Source organism: Pleurodeles waltl, chromosome 6, assembly GCF_031143425.1.
Source record: "Pleurodeles waltl isolate 20211129_DDA chromosome 6, aPleWal1.hap1.20221129, whole genome shotgun sequence".
Classification (NCBI taxonomy): Eukaryota; Metazoa; Chordata; class Amphibia; order Caudata; family Salamandridae; genus Pleurodeles; species Pleurodeles waltl.
The window spans coordinates 616193322-616206061 of NC_090445.1; the positions used below are offsets into that span (position 1 = coordinate 616193322).

At 45.9% G+C, this 12740-nt stretch overlaps 1 protein-coding gene across 3 annotated transcripts in view; it reads right to left on the bottom strand.

Moving 5' to 3' along the window:
- Positions 1-12740, bottom strand: part of PPP1R12B (protein phosphatase 1 regulatory subunit 12B) — a 786992-nt gene that overhangs the window by 346565 nt on the left and 427687 nt on the right. For all 3 annotated transcript variants that reach the window (XM_069238924.1, XM_069238923.1, XM_069238925.1), the window contains one exon: positions 4787-4990. In XM_069238924.1, the coding sequence (XP_069095025.1) occupies positions 4787-4990 (204 nt within the window). The remainder of the gene's footprint in view (positions 1-4786; positions 4991-12740) is intronic.

Below are 12740 nucleotides of genomic sequence, written 5' to 3' on the forward strand. Positions count from 1 at the left end.
ATATCCCCCGTAAAGCCAGTGGTACAAAGCCAGACGAGGTGACGGAAGGCCACTCGCTATGAAATCACCCTGCCCAGCGAGTCGGTTGTGTCCAAACCACGCCGAATTGTATACTTCGCTGCATCTCTCCCATCCTTGACAGCCTGAGTGAGAGTGTCTCGTATGCCCTCCGGGACCTGGGACAGCACCCAGTATGAGAAAGTATGGGAAAAACGGCCCACTATGCACGAGGTGTTTACAGACCTCAATGCCAGGCTGGAGGAAGAAAACATCTTCCCAAGTTGGTCCAGCCTCTTGGATTCCCTATCTGGGGGAGCGGAAGGGAAGGCACAATGGGATGTGGAGGCTTGGACCACCAAGCTCTCCAGGATAGGGTGTTGGGTGAGGAAACTAGGGTCCGTAGGAGCTGGTCAATGGCGGCGGCCAATTGTCCTGTTTACAGGAGTCCCTGTGCTGGGTTTGGACCACGTCCCCAGCAGGACATCAGAAAGGGCCTCATTAAAGGGTAAAATCAGCTCCGATGTAGCAAACCCCAGCTGAAGCACCTCTGTCAGGATGTTGGTCCTGACCAGCACGGTAGGCAAGTTCTCAGCTGCCCTACACACCACCATGGCATATGACGCTCTCTCCTCCGTAGCCACAGAAGGAGGTGAGAGCATACCAGCATCTGGAGAAGTATCCAGTCCGCTGGCTTCCCCTAGATCTTTATACCAGTCCTGCTCCTCTAATCCATGCTCTAAAGGGTCCTCCGACCCCTCCCATTCCTCACCTGTGTCTGGCTGATCAAAATAAGCCTCAGGCACTGATCTAGGCCGTGTCGGTGCCGTTGAAGTCAGAAATGGCGTTGTGCGAGGTTGTTCTAGCTCTGAGGATGGGGCTCTGTGGTGGGAGCCCCATTCTCATCAGGAATGAGGATGGGGCTCCCACCACTGGTAGGAGCCGGCGGTGGGGAGAGCGTCGGCGTCGGACCCGGCGCCAGAGGAGGCCGACTGAGTGGAACCGCACCGGTCCATATCAGATATTGGATCCCGGGGGTCCCCAATGGCGCTGAGGCTGAAGTCCCCAGCATCAAACCCGATGGGGCCCCTGCTGCCCCCGGGGGGTCTGAAGACCCACCCAAGGGGGCAGCCCACTCAAAAACGAGGCATATGGCTTTGTAGAAGTCTTTAATTTGAGTGGAAGTCGCTCCGGCTCCCGGATAAGGGGAGAGACGCAAAGTCGGCCTTGGCATTGGTTCCACGGAACCATGGTTGGAACGCCAACGTTCCTGTGACGCCTCATCACTGAAAACCTTAGACCGCCCTAGTGGTATGATTCCTGTCAGCAAGGGACCAATACTGAGAGTCTGAGAAGGTGGAGCTGCCACAAATCACAGAGCTCTGGCGCAACCCCTCATCAAGCTTCGACATCACTATGGAAATCCCAGCGGACTACAAGATTGTTTGACACGACCGCAATTCACAAGCCTGGAGGAGGACTCGCTATCAACTACTAGGCACCAATCAAATGCACAAAATCCACAGAGGACGCTACTCGATTCATGGAACATCTGCATTTGAAGCTGCAAATCTCCAAAAAATTCACCCTGAACGGAGCACCCGGATCACAAGCCATATTTACCAACCTCATCACTGACTTTGTTGCTCTGCTCACCATCAACTCCAAAGCCTGCATTTTCCTCGGTGACCTTATCTTTCACCTGGAAGATCAAAACAACCCCTGCTCCACAGCACCCCTTGAAAACTTGCGCAACACTGGACTCACCCAGCTTGTCACAGAACACACACTGAAGGACACAAACTGGACCCAATTTTCACCACACGCAACCGAATCAATTAAAACTCCTCTACACAACTCATACGGACCGACCACTTCATCATCCACTTCCAAATAAACAGACCTCAAGACAACACCACTACCAAGTTTAGCACTCCAAACCAAAGCTGTGGCAAAATCACAGAAGTAGACTGTCTCAGTGCCCTCAGCACTAATCAGCCTAGCCCCACAGACAACCTCGACAAGGACATCAACAACTTCCACAACTGGACTGCGCAGACAGCCTCACATCCATCATACCCAATAAGCATAGTTGATCAAACAAGCAGGCCAGCTGGTACACAGAAGACCTCCGCCCCCCAAATAACACTATAAGCAGCTAGAAAGGAAATGGAGAGCCTGCCATGACACCATTGACAGAACTACCTTTAAGGTTGTACTCAGAGGCTATCACCAGCAAATCAGAGATATCAAGAAAAAAAGCACTAGTAGAACACATTGAAGGAAGCTTCAACAGCTGCAAGGAGATCTTGGGATTTCATCTCGCCATCAGCCACTGTCAACAACACTGCTGCCTCCCAACAACTCTGCGACAACCTATCCAAATTATTAAACAGCAAAATCGCAAACAACTACCTACAGCAACTTGGCACACCAATCCCACCTCAAGGAACTCACTGCTAACCTACCCACCACCAACCAAGATGGCCACCTGACCAAATGGACAACCCTCACCAGAAATTACAGTGGCAATCGTGGACCATTAACTCAGGGGCCCCAATGGACCTATGCCCCCACCACATCTACAACATGGGAACAACACCAATCATCACCTCTCTGATGTACATCATTGACTCCTCCATCATGTCCGCTACTTTCCCAGATGAATGGAGACTTGCAGAAATCAACGTCCTCCTCAAGAAGCCTACAGCTGACCGAAATCAACTCCGCAACTTCTGACCCATCTCCCTGTTCCCCAATCCAGCCAAAGTGACATTATTAAGCAACTCAACCCACCTCAAACGTTACCATCTTCTAGACAACACACAATCAGGATTCAGAAAGAACAGCAGTGCCGAAACAGCACTCATCGCAGATACCGACGACATCTGAAACATCCTGGACCGAGGAGAAACAGTGGCACTCATCCTGCTTGACCTCTCCAGTGGCCTTCAATACGGTCTCCCACAACACCCTCATCAGAAGACTTCACGAGATTGGCATACAAGGATCAGCTTTTAAATGGGTCTGTCCCTTCCTCACATAAAGAACCCAAAGAGTCAGGTTTCCACCTTTCAAATCAAAGGCCAAGAAACTGATATGTTCACAGGGATCGTCCTTCAGCCCCACTCTTTTCAACATATACATGACACCATTCGCCAACATCATCTGATCACAAGACCTCGCCGCCATCTCCCAAACAAATGACACCCAACTCATCCGCTCGCTGATGGATAAACCCACCACCACCAGAACCAAATTCACAAACCGCACGACCGTGGGAGCTAACTAGATGCAAACCAACTTCCTGAAGTACAACTCAGACAGGATGGAAGGACCGATCTTTGCAATAAGACCGCCTCATGGTATTCCACCTGGTGGCTGTCAGAGCTAGGACCAACACCCACAGACCGCGCAGGAAATCTATGGATCAACCTAGATGACAAACTCACATGATGGCTCAAGTCAATGTGTTGACTTCCTGCTTCCACATCCTACACATGCTACAAAAGGTCTTCAAATGGTTGTCTCAGAACATGAGATGGAACATCATGCACATGCTCATCACCAGTAGGCTGGAATATGGCAACAGTGTCTACGCCAGATTTTCAAAAGAACTACACAGACTCCAGGCCATCCAGAACGCAGCTGCTTGACTCAAACTCGCCTCCCGTACAGCACCCATATCACATCGCTCCTCAGGAAGCTTCACTGGCTCCCGATTAACAAGTGCAGCCAATTCAAACTTCTCACACAGACATACAAAGTCCCACACCTCACAGATCCAGAATACCTGAACAGCCACATACACTTTCACCAACCCACAAGACACTTATGCTCTACCTCATTCACACACTCCCTGCATTTGAAAAAGCAAAACTGGAGGTTGCTTATTCTCATACTTGGCACTCAAGACATGGAACAATCTCCTTCAACACATCAGAGCCTCCTCACTTCTGTCTCTTCATATAGGAACCATGGGGTCACACACCTTGCTCAAGCACCTGGATAGCCTCTCAAGTAATTTGGGCACTATACAAATCAACAAAACAAAGCATACCAGCAGCTGCACACAATTGTGTCCACTAATCCACCAGGCTCCAGAGCCGCATGAACATACTTCCTCTCCCAAAAAAACCTCAGTAAAGAGGCACATACAGACTGGTCTATGGGTCACAGAACCAGGAAACCTGCTTACGACATACTTTAAGTTAACTTGCACCTGTGCCAGAACTACACGTAAATATTTGATTGTTTGGAACTCCGTACCACCAGTCTTAGAACCACATAGTTGAGTAACATTTTCTGTGTGTAGTATTATGTTTTGTTGAGTGATAAACTCATCTTTTGCTAAAGAAAAGCACTTAGCCAGAAAGTACTTGTTGTGTCGAATTCTTGTGTTCTGCATCTTTTACCCACACTATCTCCATTACGAAACTTGGACTGCTCATCCTTGCTATCCTGACAGTCAAGAGTGAGAAAAAGGGTGTACTTGGCATCCAGTTAGCAGAACAAGTGTAGGATGGGCCCAGGTACATTAATGGTAAAAGGCCCCAACCCCAGCATTGTGCCACGATAACTCATGCTTGGCAAGTAATCCACAAACAGGATTTGACAATCTAAAATCAATTGTTTTGTGAACAGTTTTAGCATATTCAATGTAAAAATATTTTGCAATGGAATTTGAGATCAGAATGATTTGGAAATCAGCTTGGTAAAACTAAACTCTGCACATCTTCCAACAGGATAAAAAACATTCAATGGTTTTTCTAAAGAATAAGAAACATACCTCTTGATCTATATTTTGGCTCCATCTCAGCCTGCTGCTTTCTCCAGTTTCTCTTGCTGAGTTTGTCTCTTCCAGTTTCTCACTGCCTTTGTCTGGCTCCGTACTGGCGTCTGATTTGTCGCTGTGCTCTTCCTGAGCGTGCCGCTCTGCTCGGGCACGGCTGAATGTCTTTTCAGCCTCTTGCAGATCAGTCAGTGTTACACCCTTTGAGGGAACAACGAAAAATGAGAACATGACAGCGGTGGAGGCAGTTTATCTTCTGGTTCTTTAAACAATGAAGTAACAAATACAAGAAATAGATTAAATGAGCAGACACTGAAGACAAATGATCAGGAAAGAGCAACACAATTTGAAACATTTGAGACAACAACGATGTAGGAGTAGGCAATATAAAATGCAAAAATTGTAATAAAAAAGATACAGTGTTTTGCTGAAACGTAATTGCTACAACACTGCTTTCTGAATATAGTTACATGACTTAAGTCACATACCTACAAATTTCACACACTAAATGTTATTTTTCTGCATGGGGCAGTCCCTTTCTCTCTGCAACAAAGCCATTTTATGTCCATTTGTTTCAATTTGGCCACTCCTGTTGCCATTTATGGTGGTAGCCTAAATCAGCAGACTAAAGTCACCCTAAGGTAACACCTGATCTGGTCACCCAGAGCTATAACCATCAAGGTCAAAATAATTATTTAGCTACTGGCAAAAGTTTTTCATAATATCCTATACTAAATCTCATTGTTTTACCATGTCAACATGACAAAGAAGTTTAGAAGTAAAGTGTTGGTCAACGTTGGTTGGACGAAAGGTCTGGCCTGTGACCAGCCCTTGAGCACTATCTCTTGCCTTCCACGCGCCGCCAGGCACTTATTTTAGTGATTGGCTTTGCCTGTTTTTTTTTCTTTTTTTAATCAGTGCCTGAAAATCTTGAGGTTGACACCACAAATGGCTTGTTGCGATACGCTACCAAAAACTGCACTGTTTTGCTGGATTGCGATGGAGTTTCCACATATCTGGGTACTCATGATCACACATTCATTACTCTCCACCTCCCAGAATGCAGGGGATCAAGGGAACGACAGAGATAGGGATATAGCAATATGTACCTTCGTTTTCCAGTCCCACAAAAAACAAGTGACAGGACCCAGGCTTTACACAAAACTGTAAGGCAAGGCCTCATACACCAACTTTGGTGTCATGCTTTATCATCGGCCTCACACATTCATCAAAAATGCTTATAAGGACAAATGGGGCCCCAGTCTCCCGTTCTTTGGGAAGTTCTTTTATGAAGGGTGAAGAGACATGGTCTCTTAAGTGAAGGTTTAAAAAAATCTCAGACTCCTTCCAAGGTATTGTACTTTATTGCCAGAGGGCCGGCAAAATGATTAAAAATGAATCAGTGATGCTAAGTGGTGTTTATGTCTTCCTCATCAGATGGGACCCATGACCACTGCCTTGTAGCCTTGCTGCTCATGGGCGTGCAACCGTTTTTCACACATCGCAAAACTCCCAAGTGGGAGCCAACTTGCAAATTTAAATCAGCCCATCACATTGTCCTAAAAAGTCACAAATTTAACTCGGTGACTCACAGTTTTAAACAACAGATAAACAAAGGGTTTAACAATTTAAAGTCAGCTGGGCACCTTTTCTAAACACTTCTATCACAAAAACTACTGAACGGATGTATACCAAACCAGAAAGGCATGTGTGTAATATTCTAGTTTCATGCCAACTTTGGTGCAAACCTCTTTAGTCATTCTGGCTGTATACAGCACAATTTCCCATGGGAGCTAAAACGGGAAATAACTTATTTTCCACACCCTTCTACCTCCTTAACTCCTACCACCCTGAATGGATCTTCATGAAATTAGGCATGCCAAAGCTTAACTGGCTGAAATAATACTCTTCTAGGTTTCCTGCAATTCCGTCTGCAGGGTAAACGTTATAGGCAAATCAAAACCTGACTTCAATGAAAAGTGTAACTTAAGCGTACCTGTAGTGGCTTTCACCACTATGTAACATATGAATGACAACATTAGGATTTCTGATTCACCTTGCTTCTACTGCGTGCGATTCTTTTGCAGTTGATTCTGTGGAGATGTTCAATGCTGCAAGTAGTTTTTACACGTTCATTAGGAAGAACCTGTGTACCCACCTTGAGTGAGATGAACTGCTGTTAAGTACACATCTGCCCACATATGCCATCTGTCATGGGCAAGTACTCAGGAAAACACTTCTGTTCCCGCAATGTTTTGATGTCTCTTTTGCATGCATGCATGCTAGTACAGAGTATACAAAGTGTCTCTGGTTAGGCTTTATGCTGCAACATTCCTCCTTATTTCAGTCACAGTGAGTGGTTCTGGGCAGCACCAATGTGCTCTTGTACATTCCTGTTAGTTTATATGCATACGTGTATCATTCTGTGATGCCCATTGTCTAAGAAGTGGGATTAAGACCCACCATTTTCTTCACCTGTTTGATCTTAAATCTATGCTAAGGGCAATTCTGCAAAGGCTTCATAAAGCAGCATCCACTTTTGTGCTTTGGGTGCCAGCTATGTAACATGAAGTGTTGTAGCAACCTTTAGTATGCAAGCTCATGCACTGTCTGAATACGCTTGCTTTTGGTGGTCTCGGCACACCAACTACAAGTCAGACACTAGCACAGGGAGAATGTAAAGGATGTATAGAAATGCCATGGAATATGTGTCTACAGGAACAGTGTTTGAGGCCAAGGTTGCTTGGGGATGCAATAATGGACAAAAGTCTTTCACTTTGTGGCATAATATGCCTGGATAGTAGTTCTACAGTCTTCGCGCTGACACACATGCATGAGGCTGAAATGAAAAAAGTATTAACATTTGGTAAATACTCTTTCTGGTGGATAGTGTATCTAACCAGATTCCCCACTGTGTGAACAGTCTACGGAAGCAAGACTGGATCCAGAGAATTGTCTCTGCAATTCATTTACGTGCAGGTGGTGGCATCGTACGACTCAGAACCACCACATAAACCACGCTGGAGCCATCCTGTGCTGACATTCATTTCTGTCTCAATTCTGTTTGTGCCCTTTGACACAAAACCCTTAATTAGTCAGATCTGCCACTGTGCAGATCACTAAATTGGGACCTTTTTAGAGCTATAGAAAGAGTTTACTCCATGGAACGGAGAGGCGAGAGTACTGATGAGAAACCAATGGGTCAAGTATCCACGAGACAGAATGTTTCAGAAGGTAAGTTACTTGTTCTTCTGATGGATACGTCTAACCTCAGATTCCTCACCTTGTGAATAGATACCAAAGCAGTACTTTGCAGGGCTGAATGGGCAAAGTGTTCCCCCGCTGGACCTGGTTTTCAAGGCAGTAGTGTTCTGTGAACTTGTGAGTGGACACCCATGTTGCAGTCTGACTGAATTCCAAGACAGGAACTCTGCGTATAAACTCAGTGGTAGCAGCCTTGAGACTGGTAGAAAGACCCCACAAGCCTTCTGGGACCTGCTTCTTCATTAGTGCATTTCATATTTTGATGAAAAGAAATATCCACCTTTAAATGGTTCTCTTCTGCATATCCTTGCCCTTCTTTGACCCAATGGGACCGGTTTCGGGAGTTCCCATGGGGAACAGGGTCAAGGCTGATTTGCATATGGCTGGGTCTAAACTGGGCTGAAGTGGTGAGCAAATAAACAATGGATTAAACCCAGATTATTGTGACTGGGGGGTGCATGTTTGCATTGTTCAGCATTATGCCCATCATCTGTTTGCATTTGTCACCCTAAATGGGAAGGAAATGCCCAGACAAGGTCCTGTGCGCACTGCGCCACTGGATTCAAGCTAGCCTGGCTGATGAAGGATGATACCCTGAAACCGGTCCCTAGATGCTTGTTTCTGGTCCATGGAGGACCTGGCTTGTCAGTTAGGGCTGGACGTTTCCCATGGGGAACAGGGTCAAGACTGATTTGCATATGGCTGGGTCTAAACTGGGGTGACTTGGTGAGCCAAAAAACAATGGGTTAAACCCAGATCTTTGTGACTGGGGGTGAATGTTTGCATTGTTCAGCATTCCGTCCATCGTCTATTCTTTTTGCATTCTTCAGCAACCAGTCATTGAGTTAAGGGAAGACTGGTATTCAAAAAGTTGAAGATGCCCAACATTATCAGTTTTGTGAACATCGTGGGGAACTGGTGAGGCCGAAATAAAGCACAGAAATCGGAAATGGTTGTGGCACACCTTGAACCACAGGTAACAGCTAGCTGTGGGACTGCAGGACAGAAATATAAAAACAGGAGTGCTGCAAATCCCATGGCACCATCCAGTCGCCTAGATCCAGTACAGATAGAACGTGGCCCACAGTGTACTTCTTGAACTTGTCTTTTTTTTTTTTTTTTTAAAAGAAGGCATGTAATTAAAACAGGACAAAGTCCTTCATCCTTTATTGCCACCAACAAAAAACAGCAGTAGCATCCAGTCCCTGTTTCTGATGCCAGGAATCTCTTGATGGACCCTTGTACAGTAAAGCCTGAAGTAACCTCTGTAGGATGGACAAGTGACCCTAAAGATGTCACTGGGATGCAAGCGGTATATGTGGTCGAATGGAGAGAAAAGTTAAACTTTGTCCATCCTGAACAATTTGTAGCACCCATGTTTCTGATGTGACACTTCCACCTGTGGAGGCAAAACTGCCTCAAACCGGATGGTCATGTGCCACTGATGACAATCTAAAGGGATTTTGAAGCAGTGGCAAAAGAGGGCCAGGAGACTAGATAGTACGCTGCCCTGAGTGCTGGAGTATAGTTGGCTGGCACCCAAACATCGAAAGGACTGGTGGAAGCCTCTTCCGAAGTCCTGAAAAGGATAAAACTGCTTGGGCTACTGCCACATGGGCGCTGAAAGGACAACTAAGCGCACTGTGGCTCTGCTCTCTTTAAAGCTCTCCAGGGCTGAGCTCGCTTTGTCTCCAAAGAGACAAGTGCTATTGAGTGGCATGTCCCATAAGTGTTAGCTGGACATTACTGGAAAAGTCCATGGATCTTACTGGAAAAGTCCATGGATTCTATCCAGGTGTGTCACTGAAGCACCACGCTAGTTCAGATTGCCCTACCCAAACAGTCGCTGGTAACCAGCCCAGACTATATGACTTATTTTACAGCATCTTGTTAGTCTTGAATGATTTGAACTAGATTAGCACAAAATTCTTCAGGAACTGTGGGCAATATCTCTCCCATCATGTCCAATAACTCTTGCAAATAATGCTTCAGGATGCAACTGGCATTTATGGACCATAGGCCAAAACTAGCAGAGGAAAACACTCACTTCCCAAATACTTCTATACACTTGAAATCCCTATTAGGTGATTTAGTAGGATATTAATTTTGATTCCATCATCCTCTACGTAAAGCGAGACCGGTCGTTGCACAACTTCCATGAATGTTTGAGGAAACAGAGTTTGATCTGTTGAGCCCTTATAGCCTTTAGGTTCATCCTGGTGGAGTCTTCAGACAACTTGGAGTTGTGCAACGAACCCAGACATCAGAGACAAACTTGGTCTGTTTGAGACAGACACTGCAAGGTTTAAAACTTATGCAGTTTTTTTATGGGTGGTGGAAGGGAACATATCTCTTGCACACTGTATAATATTTAAAAAATATTCCTGTCATTGATAAAAAATGGGAGAGCTATCTCCAGACAACAAATGAAGGCATGGAAAGACAAAAGCTGATGTCAGCACGCAGGATTGATGGCAGTAGTGGCCCTGGAATCATATCCATGGAACAACTGACAGAGCAGCATGATGCCACTTCCCGGCACACTAGGGAATTGCTGAGAAAATTCTCTGGATATAGTCTTGCACCTGGAAGGTATTCACAAGGTGAGGAATCTGCATTAGAAACATGTCAGAAAGTGAAACACTAATGCCTCGTGTGCCAGATTGCTAGGCTGAGCTGTTTGGATCAGAGTGCAGGATTGATCCTTAGTTCTGTCTGAGAAGTTTTGGCCTATGGTGGAACTTCTGGTGGGGTAGATGGACCTCTCTAGGAGCCCTGAGTACAAAGGTTTCCTCGCCCAGGTCGGAGCCACCAGGATGAGTGTGAGGGATGTTTGCAGCATCTTCCTTAACCCGAAGGAAATGCATAGGCAAATACCCCAGATCAGTTCATCCACAGAGCATTGCCAAGAGACTACAGGTGCAAGTACCTGGAGGAACAGTTTGGGCACTTTTTGTTGTCATGTGTGGTGAATGGGTCTATTTGTGGGGCACCACAACAAAGGAAGTTTGGGTATAGGACTTGTGGGTGGAGTACCCGCTCGTGGACTTGTTGATGCATCCTGCTGAGCAGGTCGACACAAAAAAGTTGTCTACCCCATGATGCCAGGAGGTGTACTTAGTGGAGGATTATCCATTGCCAGATCAGTTGCGCTACTGCAGGAGCTGAGAAGAATGTATGCTGACTTGCTTTTGGAGGTAACACATGGTGGTCATGATGTCCGGTCTTGAGAACTAGGCCTACGGTTAGGAGCTTGAGGTAGTTGATGTGGTGTCCTTGGCATTGGGAGGGAATGCGTCCGTGGTAATGGTCACCTGTGAGAATGACCTGGCCTGCCTTGCCCTGCAACAGGTTGTTGCTTTTGCACAACTGCAGAAGACCAACGGGTGCAGGCCTTCACCAACACTAGATACTGCTAATGACCCTCTGATAGTGACCCTTGCGTTGGGAGCCCCTCCGTTTCGATGAGGAAGTCCTCTTCCTCGTGATGGATGTACATATCTACCTTGTGAAAGTGGTTGGCTGCTAAATGACCGTATGATATGCCATAACACAATTTGAGGGTGATGCCTTCATGGGGTAGCGGTTAAAGTCTGGGTCTCCCAGAGGATCAATATCAAAGTTGCTCCAAAGGTCATCTGTAGGTCCTGACTCGAAGGGTGTGTCATTTTTAAAATTTTATTTTTTATTATTAATTGATCAATAAACATGTACAGAGTGTGCACAGTAACACCATCCACTGTAACAAAAGCTATCCACAGAGTTCTTCATATGATGACCAGCGTCACTGAACAAATTGCCAGAGCAAATGTCCCTATAATGTACAATTATGAAGTGTCGTAGAGATCAAAGTACAATATAACAAAACCATCAAACTGTAATACATGAAAACCCACTACCGCCTCCTCTGTCCTCTGTTTGTTCTCCTTCTCCTGGAGGAGTATATCAGACAATACAGATGTACCCCCGTTGTTTGACCTTCAAGCTGACCGCCATGTTTATCAGGCTCCAAGCTCCCATACATGTCAACTATATTCAACCTTAGGTCATGAGAACTACACCTCGTCCATATCAACCACATCCTCCATCGCTGCAGAGGTAGAAGGGCCATCCTCGTACAAGTTGTCGATCAAGGCTTCCCACGCCTGCAGGGCATCTACCAGATTATCAATGAGTCTGACTTTCACATGTGCTGCGTCTGCCTTAGCCCATTCCATTTTGTCACACAGCCAGTCAGCAGTCAGGGGGTTTCCAGCTCAGCCACCATATGGCTATACATCTCTTGCCAGAGCCAGTCCAAGAAGTGCAAATTTCCTGGTAAGTCTCCTATTCTTCCCAGGAGGCACCATTAGCTGTAAGCAGAGCTTAATTTTCTTGAGTGTAGCCACCCGCATAGCACTACATAAGTGTGCAGGATCTTGTACCTGTAACAAGCAATCTGAAGGCAGTTCCACAGGACATAAAAAAAGCCTAGTGCTGTTTATCTGCAGCATGTGCAACTTGCATTTCTAGAGGGGTAGAGTAAGTGTAGAGGTTAAAGGGTGAGATAAGTGACATATGCTATGTTACACTGAGTGAGCCTAAATCGTGCATTGGCTAAGATATCCCTCACCCCTTCATGTATCCTAGTCCACTCCGCAGATTTAATTGTGAACTCACAGGCCCACTGCCATATTACCTCAATTCC